Source organism: Miniopterus schreibersii (assembly GCF_964146895.1).
Source record: "Miniopterus schreibersii genome assembly, chromosome: 3".
NCBI classification, from domain to species: Eukaryota; Metazoa; Chordata; class Mammalia; order Chiroptera; family Miniopteridae; genus Miniopterus; species Miniopterus schreibersii.
The window spans coordinates 44,531,332-44,552,688 of NC_138103.1; the positions used below are offsets into that span (position 1 = coordinate 44,531,332).

At 36.0% G+C, this 21,357-nt stretch overlaps 1 protein-coding gene across 2 annotated transcripts in view; it reads right to left on the reverse strand.

Annotated features, from left to right (window-relative positions):
* The window catches only part of MAN2A1 (mannosidase alpha class 2A member 1), a 162,040-nt gene that overhangs the window by 50,159 nt on the left and 90,524 nt on the right, over positions 1–21,357 (reverse strand). For both annotated transcript variants that reach the window (XM_081132705.1, XM_081132704.1), the window contains exons 13-16: positions 11,195–11,357; positions 9,659–9,877; positions 8,735–8,857; positions 6,128–6,242 (exon numbers count right to left, since the gene is read on the reverse strand). In XM_081132705.1, coding sequence (XP_080988831.1) covers positions 6,128–6,242; positions 8,735–8,857; positions 9,659–9,877; positions 11,195–11,357 — 620 coding nt within the window. The remainder of the gene's footprint in view (positions 1–6,127; positions 6,243–8,734; positions 8,858–9,658; positions 9,878–11,194; positions 11,358–21,357) is intronic.

Here is a 21,357-nt window from a genome sequence, read left to right on the forward strand (position 1 = left end):
ACTTCATGCTTCATGATATCCTTCCTCCGTTTTGCCCATTCAAGTGACATTTCTCCAAGACCTAGCATCTCAACAATTTAATTCCGTATCAAAAATCTTCCTCACCTCCCTCAACCCTCAATAATGACCGTCTTGTAATACTTACTGTCTAACTCATCTGGCCCCCAGATGGTCTTAAGGAGACTTGACACTTAGTAAGTGCCAGGTTTTGTGTATGTTAACTCAGCTATTCCTCCAACACTCCTATGAAACAGACTCTATCACTGCCAGGATAATGAAACCAAGGACAGATAGTTGATAACCTGCACAAGATCAAAGAGCTGGCCAGCCTCAGAAATGGCATGGGAGCTGGGAATGAAATGCAGGTAGGCTGATCCAGAGTCTGAGCTCTTAACCATCTACTTCCCTGGCTTTCCCATCCCTGTGCCCTTCTTCGGGGTTAGTACACATTTGCGGGGATGATGTTTCCTGCTAAGAAGATATGCCTTCCACACAGCAGCTGCTGTCAAACAGCCCCCAAGACAACCTCCGAGTTCTGAATTTGTGTAACTAGAAAGTGCTTATAGTTCCTTAAATTAACCTTCTTTTTCACACCCGTAGGGAATAATCAGATTCAACACATTGCAACTTAATTCATTTTTTAAAAGTTCCAATTAACAGAAAAGAAAAAAATCCTTAGCAGTCAACTGCATGATATTCCAAAAATGTCTTAATTACCTAGCCATAACTTACTGAATGCTTTTTACTCTTAAATCAAACTAAATATGGAATGTAGTCCTGGGAAAAAAATGAGAGGTTGATTGCAAACCATTTTAATATCCTCATGAGAATTTTTATGGAAATAAAAACAACTTCAGTGAAGCTCTGAGAACTTGTTTATAAGGGGGAGGACTCCAGGGATGGGACCCCAGATTCAAGAGACCTCAGATGATGAATTTAGAAGCATAAAGTCAGAGAGACTTTGTGTGACACTAAGTTTTGTACAGACTCTTAGATGGTTCTACCTAACTGGCCATCTAGTCTTTCTATAATTTAAGTAATGAAGTCTATAGGTTGCTTAGAGGTGAAACTAAGGATTTGGATCTCTAATTCCAATGTGATTCTCTTATATGTTTAACTAGATTAAGTTCATTTTGACTCTCTAAAAGTCGAGGGTCATATTATCAATCCATTTTGGTTATATATTCAAAAGAGAAAAAAACTAAGCAACCTCTCTCTGCTAAATACGCCCATGCTAGGAAAATACAAGTCATTTCGGCTAAAGAAAAGTCTTTCCTTCCATACTTTTTGATGGCAGTTCATTACATTTTACCTCCAGGCTACTTGCTTTCTTTTAGCAAGATCCATTACATATAGTACTCCTATAATATGTTGGTGGAAATAGGCAAAAGTATTGCATTTAAGATATTTCTCCTAAGGGGTGAAACATACAGACTCACTCACTCATTCACTCACAAACACACACCTACATAGGAGAACATAGTCCTGAGGGGAGAAAATAAACCCTGAAGGTACATACTATAACAGATCTGGAACCTAAACCTTGTGCCACTGAAAATGTACATGACACACTGGTAACTCATAGCAACCTCATTCTTCAAAGTAGCTGCTGATGTCAGAAAACTGGGGCACCAAAGTCTAATAATTAAAGCTCTGAAGACAAATGGAGCCACAGCTAGCAAATGTCACTTACTGATCACTGTGTCACCGCAAGGCATGTACTTTTGTGATGGTACAATACCAAATATAACACAAGGGGATACAGGGGCTTATGCTTGTATCATAGTCTACCTTCCAATCCAAGATTAATGACAAAAGCTAAAGTAGCCTATTTGGTAACATTTAAAGCCTCAACTTAATGAAAGATGATTACACTACAAGAAAAATTAACCCCCACCTCTCTCATATTTCCCTCTGGAAAAATGTTATTTGCTACAAACTAAATAATCTTTTAGAAACCATAAAATAGTTCCAAAAGGGCGTGCATTAAATTATGGTCTCCGTGAAATGGATTTCTTATTTAACCTGACATAAGGCAAAGCATTATGTTTCATTAGAAATCTCTAAAACCACTCTGATCTTTTGGAGCTTTAAAAGCTAGTGGATTTCCTCTAATTTAATACTTCTAGAAATCTTCTGAATGTAAGGTCTAAATGATAATGAAAAGAAAAACACAGTGCTTTTTAATACCTTAAGGGATGCTAAGAAAAGACTTTAAACTGCACCTCTTCTTATTTTCATCATCCGGAGAGAATGCAAACAGAGAGCCTAAAGTTAAACACCAAACCAGAGACAAAACCAGAATCTGGGCTGAGCCCAGGCCCCTCTCACCTCAGTATGTTTCAAAATCAATAATAATTCTTTGATGGATATATCTAACCGACCACCTAGTCTTTCTACAGTTAAAGAATGTGAGTCTTACACAGTTTCTATAATTTGGAAAGTGTTGTTTGATTTTGTTTTCTCCTGAAGCTTAATTTGGACAAAAGTTACTTTGGGGAGAAGAATCAAAGAATAACTAAAAAAGAGATTAAAAAATATAAGGATATTTCGTCAGGTTTTCATTACTTCAGTCTTTTAAAAGAAAGTTTCAAGTAAACTGAATGTGACACTCAATAAAGACAGACAATCCATAATATTAACTCGCTGTTTCTTTATCCTGGTTGCTGAGATAATATCTTTTGTGTAATTAACTGGTTAAGTAAACTAATATAATTACGGTATGTAATCATAAAATAGTAAAAGTCTCGCTGCCCCAACCCCATTTTTTTCTGGATCTTAACTTTGGTACTAACAAGAAACAGGCTCTAGTCATTAATACTCACTCAAATAACTGCATCTGATCAGTTTAAAGGAGGCAAAATTAACATATATTCAGAAATAGTTTAATAAGTTAAATTTGACAATAGGTATTTTTGTTATTTGAAAAAATATTAAAACAAAGCCAATCTATAAAAGCATGGAAGCTGGCTGAAGTTTTCTTTGTACCTAAGATGAAGAGCCATATTCTGTCTATGCATTTTGATTAATCATTCAGGCGCCTGGTTTACATGAGGACAAAGTTTAAAACATTGAAGAGATTTCAAGTATTTGTTAGTACAGATACTTTAAGTCAACCACCAAGAAGACTTCACGTCTCTGTCGTAGGTCTTAATTAGTGATTTGATTAAAACCCCAATGAGCCAGGATCAGACAACCTGAGCCCTCCTGCAATGGTGTATGAAAGAAAAGGACAGATGGAAGTGGGTCACAAAGGCTATCCAGAAAAGGTATTATGTTTTCCACAATTGGGTTTATTTTTTCAGGAGAGAGACTTGTAGAGATGGGTTGAGATACAAACATGGAGGGGTATATAGTTTGGAAGAAAGCCTTTTAGGGTGATCTGGTATTTCCATCTCCCATCAACTACTTTTATGTTGGAAAAAAAAAATTAATGCTCTGGACTTGATAGTTATATATGCTGGCTTCAACCCAGACAAGTATGGTAAAACTGATCTGCAGGAGCATGCTATGTTAACTTCACATTATACGTAACTTATTTATCTGTCATTTCCCAAGAACTTCTGAGGCTTTCTGTTTTCAAGACACAAAAAATCTAATGTCAGGGAAAGTATGCTTCAGTTCAAGTTTATTCCACCTCTGGAGACATCCAAGGAATCCGAGGTCTGCATATTTAATTTTTTCTTATTACTTTTGTTATGCTAATACTTTAAGTGCCCTATTCAGAAAAACCTTTATTTCTTAACTGACTAATCAGAGAGATAGCACTGCCACCATGGAGGGCCAGGACTCAGTTAAAATCTTGTGTTCCCTGCTCTGGTTAAAGGGCTACTTAGTCAGCTGCTGGGCATTTCCAACTGCGCCATGGGGAGACAGGAAGAGATGGGGAGAGGAGAAAAGACAAGAGAGTTAAGTTCTGAAGAGTGGTCCTTGGAATAAGTGAACAGGCAAGTCAGAGCCTCTTAATTTCCAAAGTGACCACCAAAGTGAGATGGCAAGAGCCACAGCAACAGAAGGGAGCCCTCTGACCTACAGAAACCACCCTCTGATGAGATCCAGATCCCCTGGGCAACCAAAAAACTAAGAAGCTACGGCGACAGCGACAGAAGCAAATAAAAGCAAAGCAATTAAGCCAATACACTTGACTGAGAAGTTGGAGTTTTCTAATGTGCTGCTTCAGCATTCACTCCGAGACACAGCCTATCCCTAAATAACCGATGCAACACAGTGGTAAACCGAGCAGGATGACACAGGTCTGTGCCAGTGTACACCATGCTGTACTCAAGGAAGAGCTTTCCATTAAAAAAACAATAGTTTTAACAAATTTAAAAGTAGGTAAGTGCATCTCCTGTACGACAATGTTATTTTCTACCCAGAAAGCTAACCCTTTGGCCATAGCTGGAAATGTAATTTTAAAACTTTAAAATTTTAAAAACTTTTTTAAAAATTTATAAGATGTTAAACAATGGTTTATGCAAGAGTACAAAGGGATGGTTACAAATATTATTTCTGACTTACTGGAGGTTTTGACAAACTCAAGAAAATATTATTTCAGAACTATAGACTTTCTTGTAGGTAGCAAAGTGATTGCAGATAACTGTAGAAGTCGAGTTTTGGACACAAAGTTAGTGTCTAGTATAATTTTCCTACCTTCTAGAAGACCTTTTAGTTCTTGATTCAACTTATGAATGAGTTATTCTGAGAACAGATCTCATTATATCACATGAGAAACTTTGTCCATACCTGAAATTCTAACAAAAGGCAAATCTATTGGTGGGGGTGGGGGTCAGGGGATTGAGGGGAAAAAAAAAGAGAGAGAGAGCACTCATGGCGACTGACAACAGTGTGGTGACTGTGAGGGGGAGGGGTTGTGGGTGGAAGTGGAAGAGGGCATAGAGGGGATAAACTGTGGTGGAAAAAATAAAATAAATTTTTAAAAAAGTTTTTAAAAAGCAAAATTAAATTTAGACATTGAAATTAGAATATTAAACTTCAGCTAAGAAATTATCTGAACAGTGTACTCTTTTGCTTCCCCACAATACCAAAAAGTATACAGTGCCTATACATTTTACCATTATTCTGTATAATGTTTTATTATCTGTCTGTATGAAGATTCAAGGGAAAATATTTTTCCTTTTCTAGTTCAGCTTAGTTAACAGCAAAGAAAAATTTAAAGTGGCATTTTCAAGAGGTCCTTTTCTAAGAGAGTTGATACATGGTAAATGGCCTGGTTACTAGAATGAAATTTGTGGATGGAAAAGTACTCCGTTCTGAAAATACTGCATTCAAAATCAATCAGCATAATATCACATAATATTATAATTCTGAGAGTGTTTGGGAACCACAGCTCCATCTAGGTCCTATGGAAGGATTAGTACTAATGCCCACAGTTAAGTTCCTAAAGTCATCAAAGGCTATTTCTATCACTTGGTTAATAAAGATGCTGCTTAACACTGTCCTAAAAGAAATAAACAATTGCCTGATTTTATACGCTAACAGCTACAGAGTTGTGAACAAACAGAATTAGTTTAGAACATTCTTTTAAAGTTAAATTCCAGTGATGGGAGCTATTGCAATACATTCTACATTTAAGGCGGGGGGTGTGTGTGTGTGTGTGTGTGTGTGTGTGTGTGTGTGTGTCTGTGTGTGTGTGTGTGTCTGTGTGTGTGTGTGTGTCTGTGTGTGTGTGTGTGTGTGTGTGTCTGTGTGTGTGTGTGTGTGTGTGTGTCTGTGTGTGTGTGTCTGTGTGTGTGTGTCCGTCCCACTAATTGAAAGCCATATCTGACATAATTTCCATTCTATAAATTAAAGAAAAGCTACACTGTTTTTAGATCTCAAAAATGAAGTTTCCAGTTAATAAGCTCATAACTAAGACAAATATTAGGGTAGGAAAAAGTATATAGAAAAAAGAACATGTATACCTAGGGAAAAGTTATGTGTTTTACCATTTTTGATAATTAAAGGGTAAATATTATACTTTAAATCATACAATTAGTATGATGTCAAGTTTAGACAGATTATCATAGCTCCAAAACCCAACTGCTAATGTATTAAAAACAACACAAGAAAAGCAAAGATTCAAGACCCAGTGTACATGTTTCACAATTGCATTTCTCTGTTTTCTTACCCTGTATGTTGTACAGTCGGACAGTATGGGTAACATGTTCAAAAAAGGAAGTCACATCCGAATAAAACCTTCCACGCTGCACTCTGACAATGGGTAAGGTTTTGTAAACATAAGGCTGAAGAGGAAACGACATTTTTAAGGAAAATATTTTGGCTTTTAACTTTTCCAAGAAATATTATAGTTTTCAAAATGGCAAATACATATCACCTGATAATTGCAATTTTAAGTGAAAACCAAAGCTTACAAAGTATAATATACATTTGCTGTAAAAATTAAATAAAGGGTTTTTCATTATACAAAAATTACTGAAAATGGAAAATAAAGTGTTACAACTTGATTGGCCTAGATCTACAAACATTCCTCTCAGCTACAAAAATTTTTTTATTAAAGTCCTTCTATGTTGTCCATATGTTATTTACTATAAAGAGCAATCATTCTACAGCAGTGACATTTTCCCAGGCAAACATTTTATTATAACCATGGCCCCCTAATGTTCAGGGGTTGGGCAGGTGGCAAGAATGACCACAGGGAGTCATCTAAACAAACAGGAAGCAGGATTCAGAAACAGTTTAATCACAGTTAGGTTTACCACTCTATAAACACACTGCCCTTTAACTTGAAAGAGCTAGCTGAATATAAAGCTAACTTACAAACTTGGAAAAAACCCCACTGATTTAGTTTTCATTATTTAGAATCTAGATTCAAGAAAATATGAGGCTAATACTTATGTGACATAGGAATAAATTTAAGGCATTTATGAAGAGTTATATTCCCTTAAGTATTACACACCTTAGAAAACTCAGCAACAGTATAAAAAGCTAGGCTTGCAATGTGAACTGCATCACTAGCATAAGATTTTCAGAACTATGTCATTTTCTTCCAAATTTATCTCTTTGGCTATAAAAAAATGTTCCGAAATTAATATGCTTTACAATTTACAGAGTCCTTGTACCTAATGAACACACAGCTAGAAAGTAGTGGAGGGGACTGAAACCTGAGACAGTGATTTTGGGGCTCCTGCTTTTTTCTGATAAGCTCACCTGCCTCCTTCCCTGATGTGCTTTTATTTTCTCTTCTAAACATACGATAATTCTCTTTATCTTTCTAACATTAGAGCTATTTAAAAATAAAATAATTTTAAATAAATTAGCTACTCTGGCCCATGCATAATATTCCATAGCACTGATGTACAAGAACAATGAGTGAAAACGAAATGCCTGCTCAATGGCAAAAGCTGGTGAGAAAATGCTGAACCACTGTCCATCCTGGAAAACCTAGTATGAGCTTAAGTTCTCACCGATTTCAAAAACCACAAACAAACAAAACACTACACTCCTTAGCGTGGCCTACACAATCCTTTAAAAATCTACATTTGATTTTGCTTAGCAGGCTTTTCTTAATTGTAGAACAAAAGTAACTTTTTCAGGCGATAGGTCCCTCGGCAACAAAATATGGAGAATATTTAACTTATCTTGAAGTGGAGAAAGCCTGTATAAGTATAAAAGCAAAGAAAGGAAATCTAAAAAATAATAATATAGACTTGACTACAAAAAATTAAAAACTACTTTAACACTAAAATAAAATAAAAATTAACCAATTAAATAACACACTGAGAAAATTTTGCAATATATATGAAAACAATTAACTTTATCATATATAAAGAATACTTACATAAGTCATACCAATAGGAAAAAAACTTAAATAAAAACAAGAAATATGAAAGATAGATAAATGTATAAACAAGTTTAATCTCACTAATAATCACAAAAATGTTAACAGTAAAATATTTTTCACCTATTATTAAAGGCAAAGGTTTTAATATGGCTAATTCTCAGTGCATGAAATGGTAAATTAGAAAGCTACTTTCAAAATACACCGGTGGGAGTGCACATGCAGTCCTTTCAGACAGAAAAGTAGCACATATCAAAGGCCTCATCCACTAACACAGAACGCCTCTTCTAAAAAGTTATTCTTAGGAAATAATCAGCATTGCATAAAAATAATGCTACAGAGAAACTTATCACAACATTACAGTAGTAAAGTATTGGCAGAAAACATACATATACAACAAAAGGAAATTCTTTTTTTTTTACATATACACAGATACACTTTTTCTTTTTTTTGGTGAGAATATTTAAGCTCTACTCTCAGCAAATTTCAGTTATACAATGTAGCTATCAACTATGGGCACCATATTACATATTAGACTTTCAGCCCTTTTTCATCTTATAGCTAAAACTTTTAAAACACAACAATGTACATTAAAATTGTGTTTCGAAAATTATACCATCAGATTGTGAACACTGTCACAATGAAAAATACGTAATGCAGTAAGACAAAACTTGAAGATGGGGGTAAAAGAATGTATATAAAAGACAATACATCAAAATGCTGGCAGTGGTTTTCATGGGCTTATGGAATAGTTGGTAAATTTTATTGTTTTCTTAATTTTTAAAATGTGCCAAAATTTGCATATACTACCTTTTCAGTCAAGGGTGGGAAAGAAGTGGTTTTGTTTTTTTTTAAGGTACTAATAGTTATTAAAAAAAAAAAATGGCCCAGTGGGCAATCTATTTTTCTAGAATAGCCCAGCTCATCAGCACTTACCTTGGCTTCTCCATCAGGCAGGAAGATGTAGGCACCACTTTTGTCCTTCTTACTTGTGGTTCCATACCATGAAAATTGTACCTTTATGTCATGATGCTTCCCATCCTCTTTATTTATCATTTCCTAAAGAGAAAAAATTTAAAGGTGACTATTAAGATATTGATGACGTTGCTTCTGGTTCCATGTGTATGTGGATTAAAAAAAAAAATTACCTAAGGATATACTGAAAAATGTAACAGTCTCTAATATTCACAATTCTTGAATGAACACCCAAAATTTTATGTTTAACCTTAGAATTTAAAACCTTCACAACAGGAACAAAAAGTCAGAACACCCTTTATCAAGAGATAGACAAATTAAATTATGTAATGTCTGGTCACTGGGGTCTACACCTGAAACTAATATAATGATGTATATAAACTGTAATTGAAAATAAAAAATGATTTCAAAAGAGACATCAAGATCAGTACTTCTCAAATCTTCTGTAGTGAAGGAGCAAGCTTATTTTTTATTTCCAATATGCATGAGCCAATATTTTTGTAAAATACAATAAAAGTGAATTACTAGAAAAATTAAAGTAATACACCAAATATACCCTTAAGTCTTTTATTATCAGATTCAGTAGGCAAAGTTACTCTGTCAAATTGTTTTCAAAGTTTCCAAAAACATTCCTAAACAGTGACTGCTTCTACACTTATCTCATGAACCAGTTGCAAACAGTTCACAGAGCAGCACCAGCCAGCCACAGACCATATTTGTGAGGAGTGAGTAGGCATGACAGATCACAAGAAGAAGGTTTGAAGAGCTCATTCACCTTTTCTCCTGGAGTATTTGCACAGACTTTTCCCCTTGGCATAAGTAATCTGTCTATATTATAATAAAATGATAAGCCTTCTATGAATTTCAGAACTATTCAGAACATACCTCCATAAGCCCAGATTGACTAAAATGAAGCTTCATAAAGGGGTTTTCTAGAGTTATATCTTCTTCAGCATTTTTCATATTCTTCATGTTGAAAATTCCTTTATTCTCTATGTTACCATTATACAAGGCATATTCAGCTAATTGTGGGTGTGAACTTGTTGAATCCAAAAGTGTATACACTTTCAGTCCCAATGGTGGCATCTGTGCTAGAAAAGAGATCTTTAAAAGATAGAAGAGGTAATTTAGTAAAGAAAAATGTACTCTAGTGGAAGAGAAACCATTTACACTTCTAATGAAAACAACAAAGTCCCATACTTTTTAAGAAGATAATATACTATTATTCTATAAATATGCTTTGATAACTCTGGTAGGGTATCAACCTCTAGGTTTATCCAGGTAACCTAATAACTTCAAGTTGGTAGGACTACTGAAGACATTAATGTTTTCATCCAATAAATGAAATCATGTGACCATCCGCAATTGTCCTCCAGTGCTTGTAATAAATATTCAGAGGGGAAAATTCTCCATAAAAGTAAGGACTTACTATGAACAGTGAGTTTTTCTAATTATTAGGAAATCTTTTTACAATACTATATTTCAGTACATTAAAAAAAAATGGCGAATGTAATATGAATACTAAGGACATTAGTTCAGTTAACACCAGCCACCCAATGCCTGGGATCTAGCAACACTGAACAAAGCTTAGAGGATGCACACACTATAACGCAAGACCTCTGCCTTCTAGGAGCTCCTGTTCTATTTTCTAGATGGGGTGTTTCCTGTAAAATGTGACCGAAACTTGTATTATATTTTTCATTTCTACTGAAAGGATTATGAATTTATTAGAGCAGCCAGCAATGTGCTTTTAACAAATGGAAGTAAATCTCTTTTAGAGTTTCTAGCTTTTGGCTGTGTCTTCAGAAGTAAGTTAAAATTGCACTCCACACTCTAAAATTTCAACACCTTTCCAATAATGCCAGGGTCCAGTTTAATATTGCTTATTTTAAGAAATCCCACCCCCCCAAATTGTCTACTATTTGGCCCAGATTTTCCATAATCATACTTGGAGAAAAAGTGTCTTACTTATTTTTGGAAGTATTTCTTTCATAATATGTCTCTTCTTTGCAATAAGAAGCTAAAAGTACCCAAAGTTATGTAGAAGGGTAGTATTTATCTCAATTTCATTATGAATAATTGTCATTGAGTTAGACAATAAAAAAAATCATAATTTCATGAGTAATGATTACTTCATTACCTCAGGAAAAAGTTACAATATACATGCTTACAAAGATATACAATATACATGCTAATATGTACTAATAGTAACATAGAATATAAAACTAACAAGTATATTAATATTTTGGGAAATGCAGAATGTTTTCCTTGTATCATTTAACTGGCCAGTTAAACCCTCTGGTGCCTACAACTTTAACCACTTCTCACACAACATCCTGACAGCTCTAGGACCCATGTATACATACATAAACTGGCTATACTTTTGTCATGATGCCTATAAGTTCTTTGGCAGAAACCTACCTCATAGGCTGTCTGTGAAATAGTATTGGCGGTCTCCCAAACGGCACTCATTTGAATTTCCACCAGCTTTCCTGAAGCGGACACTTGTGCTTTGGGGGAACTCACATAGACCGAGACCAATGAGCTTCGTTCTTGCTCTAAAGGATTATAGACCACAAGGTACCTGCAAAAACAGCTGTTTCACTACTGGGGACTCAAAATACTTGTTGTTCTTTAATGTGATTTGTAAGTCATAGAGTCAACATGTGGAGAAAAATTATAAAGAACATTCTGGTGAAACTTTTGGAGAACAGGCAATTTCATCAGGACAAATACTGTACAATACAAAGGGCAATAAAATAATGGTTCACTTTCTAAGAATAAAATATTATACAAATAGAAGACATTAATGAGCTTATAATAGCTATTTCCATGTACCAGAGTATTATCTATATATTTTATTGATCTAAAAAAAATCAGCTCTATACATCTAATATCTTGAACCTTGCTTAATCATGCTGAATAAGAAAATATATAAATTATTTACAATTTAACCATAATTAATTTCAACTAAAATTCTGACATTCATATTAGACCACTAAAAGAGCAAAAATGTATGGCTATACATGTTGAATCACATAATTCACACATATACTTTATATACAGGGTGCCCTTACTACCCAAGAGACTTAGCTCTGGGAAGAAAAAAAAATCATCTGAAGTGAATCCACTTAAAATATGGGCTAAAATTTTATAATAAATAGTTTAAAAAAAAGATTTGATTGGGACTTAGCTAGAGAAAGGAAAACAAAAATTATTAAAATAAGTTTAGGCAATATTTGCAACTAATGTTATTTTTAGAGTGAAAAAAAGTGAATGAACTGGGTGGGGGGTTGGGGCAGACTTTTCCCAACATTTTTATACTAGCATATCATGACATCCTTCACGTAACATTTGTTCTTACAGGGCGGTTTTAAATATAGCTATATTTGTTTAAAAAAAAAGTCAAGGACTTCATAATTTTTTCCTAAAATCCCCTCTCTCTCCATTCTTAGACATTCCAGTAATTCTCAGTTGAAGAACCTAAACAGCCTTAGTTTCTCAGTAGCATGACTCGGCCACATTGTCACTGTCCTATGGCCTTTTCCTGTGAGTAGAAATGTTCTAGACCATCATGTCACAGACTTCATGAAGTCTGCAGCCTTTGCAAGATTTACAATTTTATTTTATAATCAATTTGTATCATATTACCTTCAATTAAGTCAAAGGATATTGCGAAGATGATGATGGACCAATATTTTCATGATCTGAAATATTTTATTTTCCTATATCATTTTTTAATTGCAAGAACATAGAACTAAAGTCAGATAGCACCGTTTCTCTCCCTGAACCATAGGAGCTATATCAGAGGGGTAGAAACAAGCTGGCATCATTTACTCAGTGAATCAGAGAGCCTAGAATTGTTCCTTTATCCTACATATGTGTCCTGTCTACTTCAACTGCATCACAAACCATTCAATAAAAAATAAAATTAATACCTACAGTGGCCAAAACTAAAGTGAATGACAACAGGAAAACACGAAGATAAAGAAAGGGGATGGAGCATAAACTCTGTAAAGTGTTTGACTTATAAATTGTTTATCAGGAGAAGCACTTACGATTGAAATAATATTCTGAAATAACTGAGATTCCTTATGTATATGAGAAGAGCAGTGGAAACTGGGCAGTTAAAACATATGTACAAAGGCCATTGAAGCCTCCTAATACTAGATAAGTCCTGTTTTAATCCACAAAAGCAATTCTCAAGGACAGCGAGGGTACTGATGCCTTGAGAGGTATGTTTAACTGATTTACCTAAGGAATCTGTCAACCTCTTTGCACCCTCCCCCTGCCCTGTACCAGGGCAAACATTTCACCTGGCTGTTCTTGTATCATGAACACACTGGAGAATCACAATGACCAAGATTCACTGTTACTAACAGGACGGTACTATATTCCTAAGGTACACTAGGGAAGAAAAACAGCTGAGGATCACTCGTCCTCAGGAACAAAGATGTTGAAATTAGCATCCAAGAAAGGAATGTTTACTACTGAATTCCCCATTCCCAGACTCCAGCCAGTCTCCTAATTCTGCAGAAGCCCTGAGGCAACCCTGGTACTGAGCCTAGAATTCCCTGGCAAGTTCTCTGGATGTTCCACTACACAGAATTGGTCATAAACGTTCTCATAATAAAATGCAACATGTGCCCAAGCAATATATTAGGTAACAAGCATCCAGAACACTGATTCCTTCCCAGGGGAAAAAAGAAATGCCTAACATTTAAAGCAAGTAATAATTTTAACCATACATTTGGTTTTGTACAATATTAAATCACTTTTTATAATAAGCTGTGAACTAGGTTCTGTTTTGTTTCATTTTAGTATCTAATTAGTATTTGACCATAATGATGTTTCTACTGTACTGAATGATTATGTAATTATCATGCAGGAATCTATTCAAAAACTAAATGTGTAGAGTATATAATGAGTATAATACTGCACTAAGAAAATAATTTTTTAACATAATTGGAGATTCACAGCATGTTTTTCAAGTGCATCACAGCACAAATTTATCTGATACACACACAAACTCCTATCTATGTATATTTTAAGTATAGAGAAAGCATAATTATATTTGAATTATATTTCCTTGGGAAACAAGTACACCATCACAAAATAACTACATTTTCATTGTCATTATCATGTTTGGTAATCAAATATTTGTTATGCCACTAATATCCCCAAACATGAGCCCTTTTAAGCCCTTTAGTTGTGAAAGAAACCAAGAGTTTTAATATCTTATAATATGCTCATTTACTGAAAATTAATATTTGATCCACACTAACAAGAGAGTAATATTTATACCCTGAAATGAGAATAATTTCTATTTTACCTTGAAAGTAACTGTATAGGTAGCTCAGAACTTTTCCCCCCAAATTCCCCCACATTTGCATTAGCTTCCTACTTATCATCTGTCCCCAAGTCACGTCCAGGCTACCAGCTCTTATTATGACACTAAGCCCCCACTTGGGGTTACGGCAATTCTCTATATACAAGGAACAGTCCTTACCTCATGAAGACAAAGCATTCATATGTTACCTGTCAATCGAATTAGAAGGCCGAAAACGATCTACTTTTGGTTAGGAAAAAAGAAATGGAGAAAAAAAGCCATCTGCATGCTCACGTCAAACTGGGAATCACTTTATGAAAGAACTGGAAAGAATTCCACTGGAAACATGCTTCTATCCTTGAAGATTCAATCAAGATGAGCATATTTAGAATTCCCTCATCCCTTCTGTAGAAATAATTCATGTCATGTTCTAAAAGACAACTGTATCAATCCAAGTCCTCTCAAATCAAATAAAATCAGCGCCTGCTGTGAAGAACAGACTAGGGCTATGCAGTTTTCCATCTGGGACTGGATGAAGGGTAGAAAGGAAGGAACGTGCCCCGTGGTCAGAGTAACCCTGGCGAAATCACAGACTGCTTCCTGCGCGCAGGGCCCACGCCTCAGGCCTGTAGGGGCCACTGCAAGATACAGCCTTTCCTCCTTCCCACTAGACAGATAAAGAAACTGAGGGTCCATGAGGTTAGGCATGTGGCCATGACTCATTCAGCTAAAAGTGCCACAACAGGGCTTAGGACTCAGTCAGACCTCCACAGCTATCGTCTTTACCACTTTCCTGTCAGGCCAACTTATAGGACCTTTTTGACAACTGGGATTTGCTGTGGAGGTTCCCTTAGTTCCAAATTCATCTGTACAGAACTTTCTCACCTCGCCAAAGATGTTCACGGAGCCTCCCTCTTCAGGAAGCTCTGGAAGAACAAAATCTTATTTGTGTTTCATGTATATTACAGTTGTGAAAGAAAATTTATAAACTGGAACACTGGAACAGAAAAAAACTTGCATTATGTATTTTAAGGAGTTTGTCTTGTGACCTCACTGCATGAGGTGAGCAATATTCAAGGAAACATTTGAAATAACTATATTTTCATGACTGTGTAAGGAAGATAAAAACAAAAATATTTGCAAGTCCCCTGTAAGTGCAGTTTAAAGCCAATTAAGGAAACATCACATTATATAAACAGCGACTGTACCTGCATGTGCTTAGTGCAGTACCTGAAGTAGCGTAACATTCAATAAATAGCTGATAAATGAGTAATACGCAAAACCCCACTAGGAGAATTCATCATTTATAAATAATACCTACAAGTGTGGGGCTCTGTAGTTTTGTCAGGTCATTTTGATTATTTCAATTCCTCAAAAAATGAGTTTTAAGGCCGACAAGATATATAATTAATCTCTTTGCAAAGGCAGTGGAAATGACAGATCCGAAATCACAGAGAAAGTTAAGAACAAGGCAAAAAGATAATTTCAAACAAGAATATATTCGTCTTCTCTAAGTAGCCTCACTAATAGAGCACAATTTAAAGAATAGTAACCTTTATATAGTATTCTGAATATGGATATATATTTAAAGTTATATGTTACAAAAATTGCAATTTCTAGATTTAAAGTCCTTTTAACACAATCCATCTAGTTTTCTAGGTTTAAAACATAATGCTCACCATATTAGCCATTAGGGGAAAAAAATCAGGATATGAAAACAAAGGGAGCCTTTTTGAGATATATTAGATTTTCAACAATCACACTCAATTGTGGTTCTTAGGCTCTGGAGTCAGACATATTCAAGCTCAAAACCCCAGCATGGCACTTAGAATTTGAGAGGCTCTGGACAAGTTATTTCATTTCTCCAAACCTCAATATCCTCCTTTAAAATCAGGAGATAAGATTCTTGTTAGGGTTAAAGGATAAAATGTTTGGAAAATCACATCTCTCAGCCTTGGCACTAAGTAGAATCTCAACAGCAATTAATTTCTCTCCTTTCCTTTATAAACACCTCCTGGCATCCTGACCAGGGACCATGGTATATGAATCATACTGGATGGTGGAGTGAACATTTTAATTAACCCAGGTCACTGAGTTGCCTTAAATGCTTTTTTGTGTGAGACATATATAAATCTAAATGAAAGATATTAACAAACCACACATGCAGTAACACAGGCACCTTGAAATAGGAATTTGGATAACATGAGTGGGGGCAGGAGGGCAGAAGCACAGGCGCATCGAATATACACACATACAAAGTAAACGCATGGTATGTGACTAAATTGAAAAGCAAGAAATAAAAGGGCCAAGAGAAGGATACCTCCTGCTATGTGTAGGTATAAACTTATGAATGTGAATATATACTCGCTGCCCTGAAAGTACTGTCTAGGAAGGGACAGAGACAGAAGCTGTGAAATTCAATGTAAAAGGGTAGGAGTAAGACCAAGGTATGCAAGACTGTCCTCTGGCACACACAAGAACGTGGCAATTAGGATGATTAAGAATTAGTCAGAAAAGCATTCAAAATAGAGAATTAATTTCACATAAAATGAATAGAATGTGCATATATATAGAAAATGACAAACCTTTACTGAGGGACACGAAAACGAAAAAAGGAAGAGATATACCATTCTGGGTGGGAAAACTAAAATACTGTAAAAAAGACAACTCTCCCAAGATTAATTCATGTATCTTGTGCAATGCCAATCAAAATCCCGCTGAAACCTGGCCAGTGGCTCAGGTAGTTGGAGCACCGTCCTGTGCACCAAAAGGTTGCAGTTGGATTTCCAGTAAGGGCACATACCTAAGTTGCTGGTTCGATTCCAGGTCAGGGGACATACAGGAGGCAACCAATAAATGTTTTTTTCTCTCTCTCTACCTCTGTCTCTCTCTCTCTCTCTCTCTCTCCCTCCCTCCCTTCCTCTCTCTCTAAAAGTCAATAAACATATCCTCCGGTGAAAAAAGTAATCCCATTGAAATCCTTTCCTTGGGAGAAAGGAGAGAAAAGGAAAAGGATCATTAAGTGGGATAAAGAAATCTGTAATATAACAACAGATGAGCAAAACAAAAGATTAAATGGATACATTAAAACAATGTCGATTGATTCCAGATGAATTGAAAAGTTTAAAAACAAAAAAGATACAGGATTAGTATGAAAAATATATACTTTGTGATATAAAAGGTCTTTCTAATCATAATAGAAAAATATAGCAAAGTAAAAGGCTGGCAGGTTTGATAGCAAAAGCTTAAAACTTTTTCTATCTTAAATAAGATTAAAGAATAAAAAATAAAGTAAAATTCAGAAAATCTGTAAAGTGCTCTTACAAATCAATATAAATATAAATATTGAAGTAGAAAAAAGTGAGCATTTTCCTTTTATCAAATTAAAGTTGAAAAATATTTGGTACTTCCATTTCCAGGAGAGAGGGGGTAGCTGACCACAAACAAGAGCTCTCAATTCTACTGGCCAGCTAGACAAGCCAGATAAAATACAGTGATCATCTGCTTGAAGGCAACAGAGCAGCAATTTTTAACCGGTGTGCTGCAAGAATTTTTAAAACATGCAATGCTTGACTATTTAGTCAGGAGCACTGACCTCTTTTCCCTGAGATTGTCAAATAAAAAAATGATAACAGCCAACCCAGTGTGATTGAATCAAAATTATATCTACTTTTTTGTCAGATGGCAAAAAAATATATTTTTGGTATGCCACAGAATTTTAGTAATTAGTTTATATGTGCCATGTGATGAAAGCAATAGAGAATTGCTGAGGGGAAGAAAGAACTTCAGAGAAGTGAGCTGCGATAGTGGCCATTTTATCCTGGCTTGTGCCAATTCTCAGCATGGGAGAGACTGAGTTCCACACAAATTCAGTACAAAACCTACATGAAAGACCACTGTGGGGAAAAAGAGGCCAAAAAGAGCACTTGGTGGGGACTTAGGAGGCTTGAAGTATGTGCTTGATTTTCTCATCAGGACATGTGCGAAATATTGGGGGCTGCACAGAAAGGGAGGTTTAAAACCTAAACAGAAAGCTTCTGAGATCCCTTAATCTCAGAGACATCTCATGAGATTTCAGAACCCACCAGGTAAGGTAGGGCCTACACTAAACCAGGCTATTAGATGAAAACTTGGGCTAGATAAACAAGAGGTTGAGTGAATTAGCCTCAATTTAGCACATTCCTTAATTGGAGAAAGAGTAAACCCTCTCTAGAAGATGTTATTTTCTGGACCTTACATAAATTTTATACACAATGTCTAGCACTTAATATAAAATCCTGAGACTTTCCAAAGACAGAGCTACATGACTAAACAAGAAGAAGAAAAAGACAAAAGAATTAGAAACATACTCTGAAAATTGGAATTAACTGATAAGGGTTTAAAATAATGATTAATATGTCCGAGAAAAGAGGAAAGCAAAATTAAAGCAGATAAAAAGATAAAGAATTTTACCACAGAAATTAAATTCATTAAAAATTAATCGAATGAGTCCTGGCTGGTGTGGCTCACTGGTTAGAGTATCGACCCAAGCACCTAAGGGTCCAGGTTCGATTCCCGATCAAGGGCATGTACCTGGGTTGCTGGTTCAATCCCCAGCCCGGTCGGGGTGGGTGTGGGAGGCAACTAATCAATGTGTCTCTCTCACATCATTGTTCTCTCTCTCTCTTTTTCTCTCTCTTCCTCTCCCTCTCCCTGTCTCCTTCCCTCCCTTCCATCCTCTAAAAAATCAATGGAAAAAATATCCTTGGGTGAGTGTTAACAGAAAATAAAATAAAATAAATAATTAACTGAATGAAATTCCAAAAGGATATCTGAAGTTAAGAACTCAGCAGATATGTTTAACAACAGAGTAGATTCAACAGAAGAAAAGTTAAATTATTAACAGGTATACTTCCTCTAGATCCTTAGTGAATATTCTGAATATTATGCAACTACTTTTTACACTTCTGGATGTAAAACACTATCTACAAAGAGTATGTACATATTTTTAAAATAATAAAAAAAATACAACAAAAACATGCAACTTTTTAAAAGTAGGGTAGGTGGTGGAGATAGCCAGGCAAGCAAAGTAGAAAAACACACTCTAGGTAGAGTGATGATATGAACAAATGCACAGATTTTGAAAAATGACGTTATTTTCAGAACATACAGACTATCCAAAACCACTGGAATCTACACACCTCTACAATGAAGTACACCTCTACAATGCCAATATATGGAGCTAGAAAGGAAAATAAATCTCATTATGTTTTAAGTCATTGCAAGCTTAGACCTTACTATATATGTTATGTGGAGTGAGGTTTAATATTATCAGATTTTAATTTTTAATGCATATTTCTAGTTGCCAGGTAGAGGACAAATTTAAGGAGTCAAGACTCAAAGTAGGAAAACAAAGTAGACAGCTACAGCAGCCCAAGAAGTAAAGTGAAGACCTAAATTAGAGGAGTGGTAGAAATACAAAAAGAACACATTTGAGAAACAGGTAGGATGTCTTCTCAGTAGGATTTTTCGATTCCTTAGATAAGGATGAGTGGTCAACTAGAAGAAAAAGTCTTCTGTAAGTCCTGGTTGCCAGTTAGGGTGGGAGACATGGTGGTGCCCTTAACCAAGGTTGAACAGTTAAAGGTGGGTGGTGAGAGGAGGTTTCATGATGAAGGTGATAAATCCAGGTTTAGACTTCCTGAATTTGAGGCACCTGAGGACTATCTACATCGACTTATCCTGATGCTTCTCAATTAATTATCCACTTATCCACCTGAAATAAACTTTAGGTTTCCAGGTATGACAGGCAGAATAACTGTCCCCTAAGATGTCCAAATACTAATCCCCAGAATGTATAAATATATAACTCTGCATGGCAAAAGGGACTTTGCATAAGTGATTAAATTAAGGATCTAGGGATAGAGATTTCTTGGATTATCCAACTGGGCCCAATATAATCACAAGGGTCCTTATGACAATGTGTGTGGAAGCGGCCACAGGCCAAGGAATACAAGTTGCCTCTAGAAGATAAAAAAGGCAAAGAAACAGATTCTTCCCTTGGAGGCTCCACAAAGAACCAACCCTGCCAATACTCAGCCCAGTGAAACTGATTTTGTACTTCTGACCTCCAGAACTGTAGGATATTAAATTTGGTTTCTTGTTGTTGTTTTTTAAAATATATCTTTATTGGTTTCAGAGAGAGGAAATGAGAGGGAGAGAGAAAGATAGAAACATCAATGATGAGAGAGTCATTGGTGGAGCCCGCAACCCGGGCATGTGCCCTGACAGGGAATCAAACCCCGACTGCCTGGATCCCAGGTCGAGCTCAACCGCTGAGCCATGCCTGGCCAGGCTGTTTTTGTTTTTAGTCTTCACCAGAGGACATTCTCTCCACTGCTTTTCAAAGAGAGTGGAAGGGGGAGAGAGAGAGAGAGACATCAATGTGAGAGAGACACATCGATTGGTTGCGTCCAGTGTGCGCCCTGCCTGGGGCCAGGGATGAAGCCTGCAACCCGCCCTTTGCCAGAATCGAACCTGGGACCCTTCAGTCTGTGAGCCGACGCTCCAACCACTGAGACAAACTGGCCAGGGCATATTGTGTTGTTTTTGTTTTTTTTAAAGAGACTAAATTTGTGGTAATTTGTTGCAGCAGTATCAGGAAACGAATACACCAGGTTACACTATTCCTTTTGAAAATGAGGAGTAAGCTTTGGTTTCATATTAGAAAGACTAGGGACTTTTTACCACCAAACACAAAAAAATAAAGTCTTGAATCCTGGAAAGGGGGGCAAGGGTGGGGGTGGGCAAAGAGCAATGAGAAGAGCTTGGGGTCTTTGAAATACAGTGTGTCTAGCCCTCTGAGCCGCTTTCCCATGGAGTACTCCCTCACATTTCCTCATCCTCTAAGCCACCAGGCCTGATGTGTCCAAAATCCCAATGTCCTGTTCAAGTGCTCACAGCTAATAAGGAGAAAGCAAATGAGAAAAGCCCAAAACCTAAGCCCTCTCTAAAGCAAATGACTGATAGATAGTCCCTTACACCAAGGTAGTGATTCTTAACCTTCTTCTGAACATCTTATGCTGACCCCAGTCACTGCAGAAATGCACATATGCCCAAGATTTTTCATACAGGTTCCAGGTTCCCTTAGTGTAAGAACCTTTCTCTTTCTATAAAATAGGACTTTTTCAACGGGCAAACAAATTTAACTGTTTTCCCATAAAAATCCCTCCAGAAACTATACAATAACAATCTCTCGTATCTTCAATTAGATATT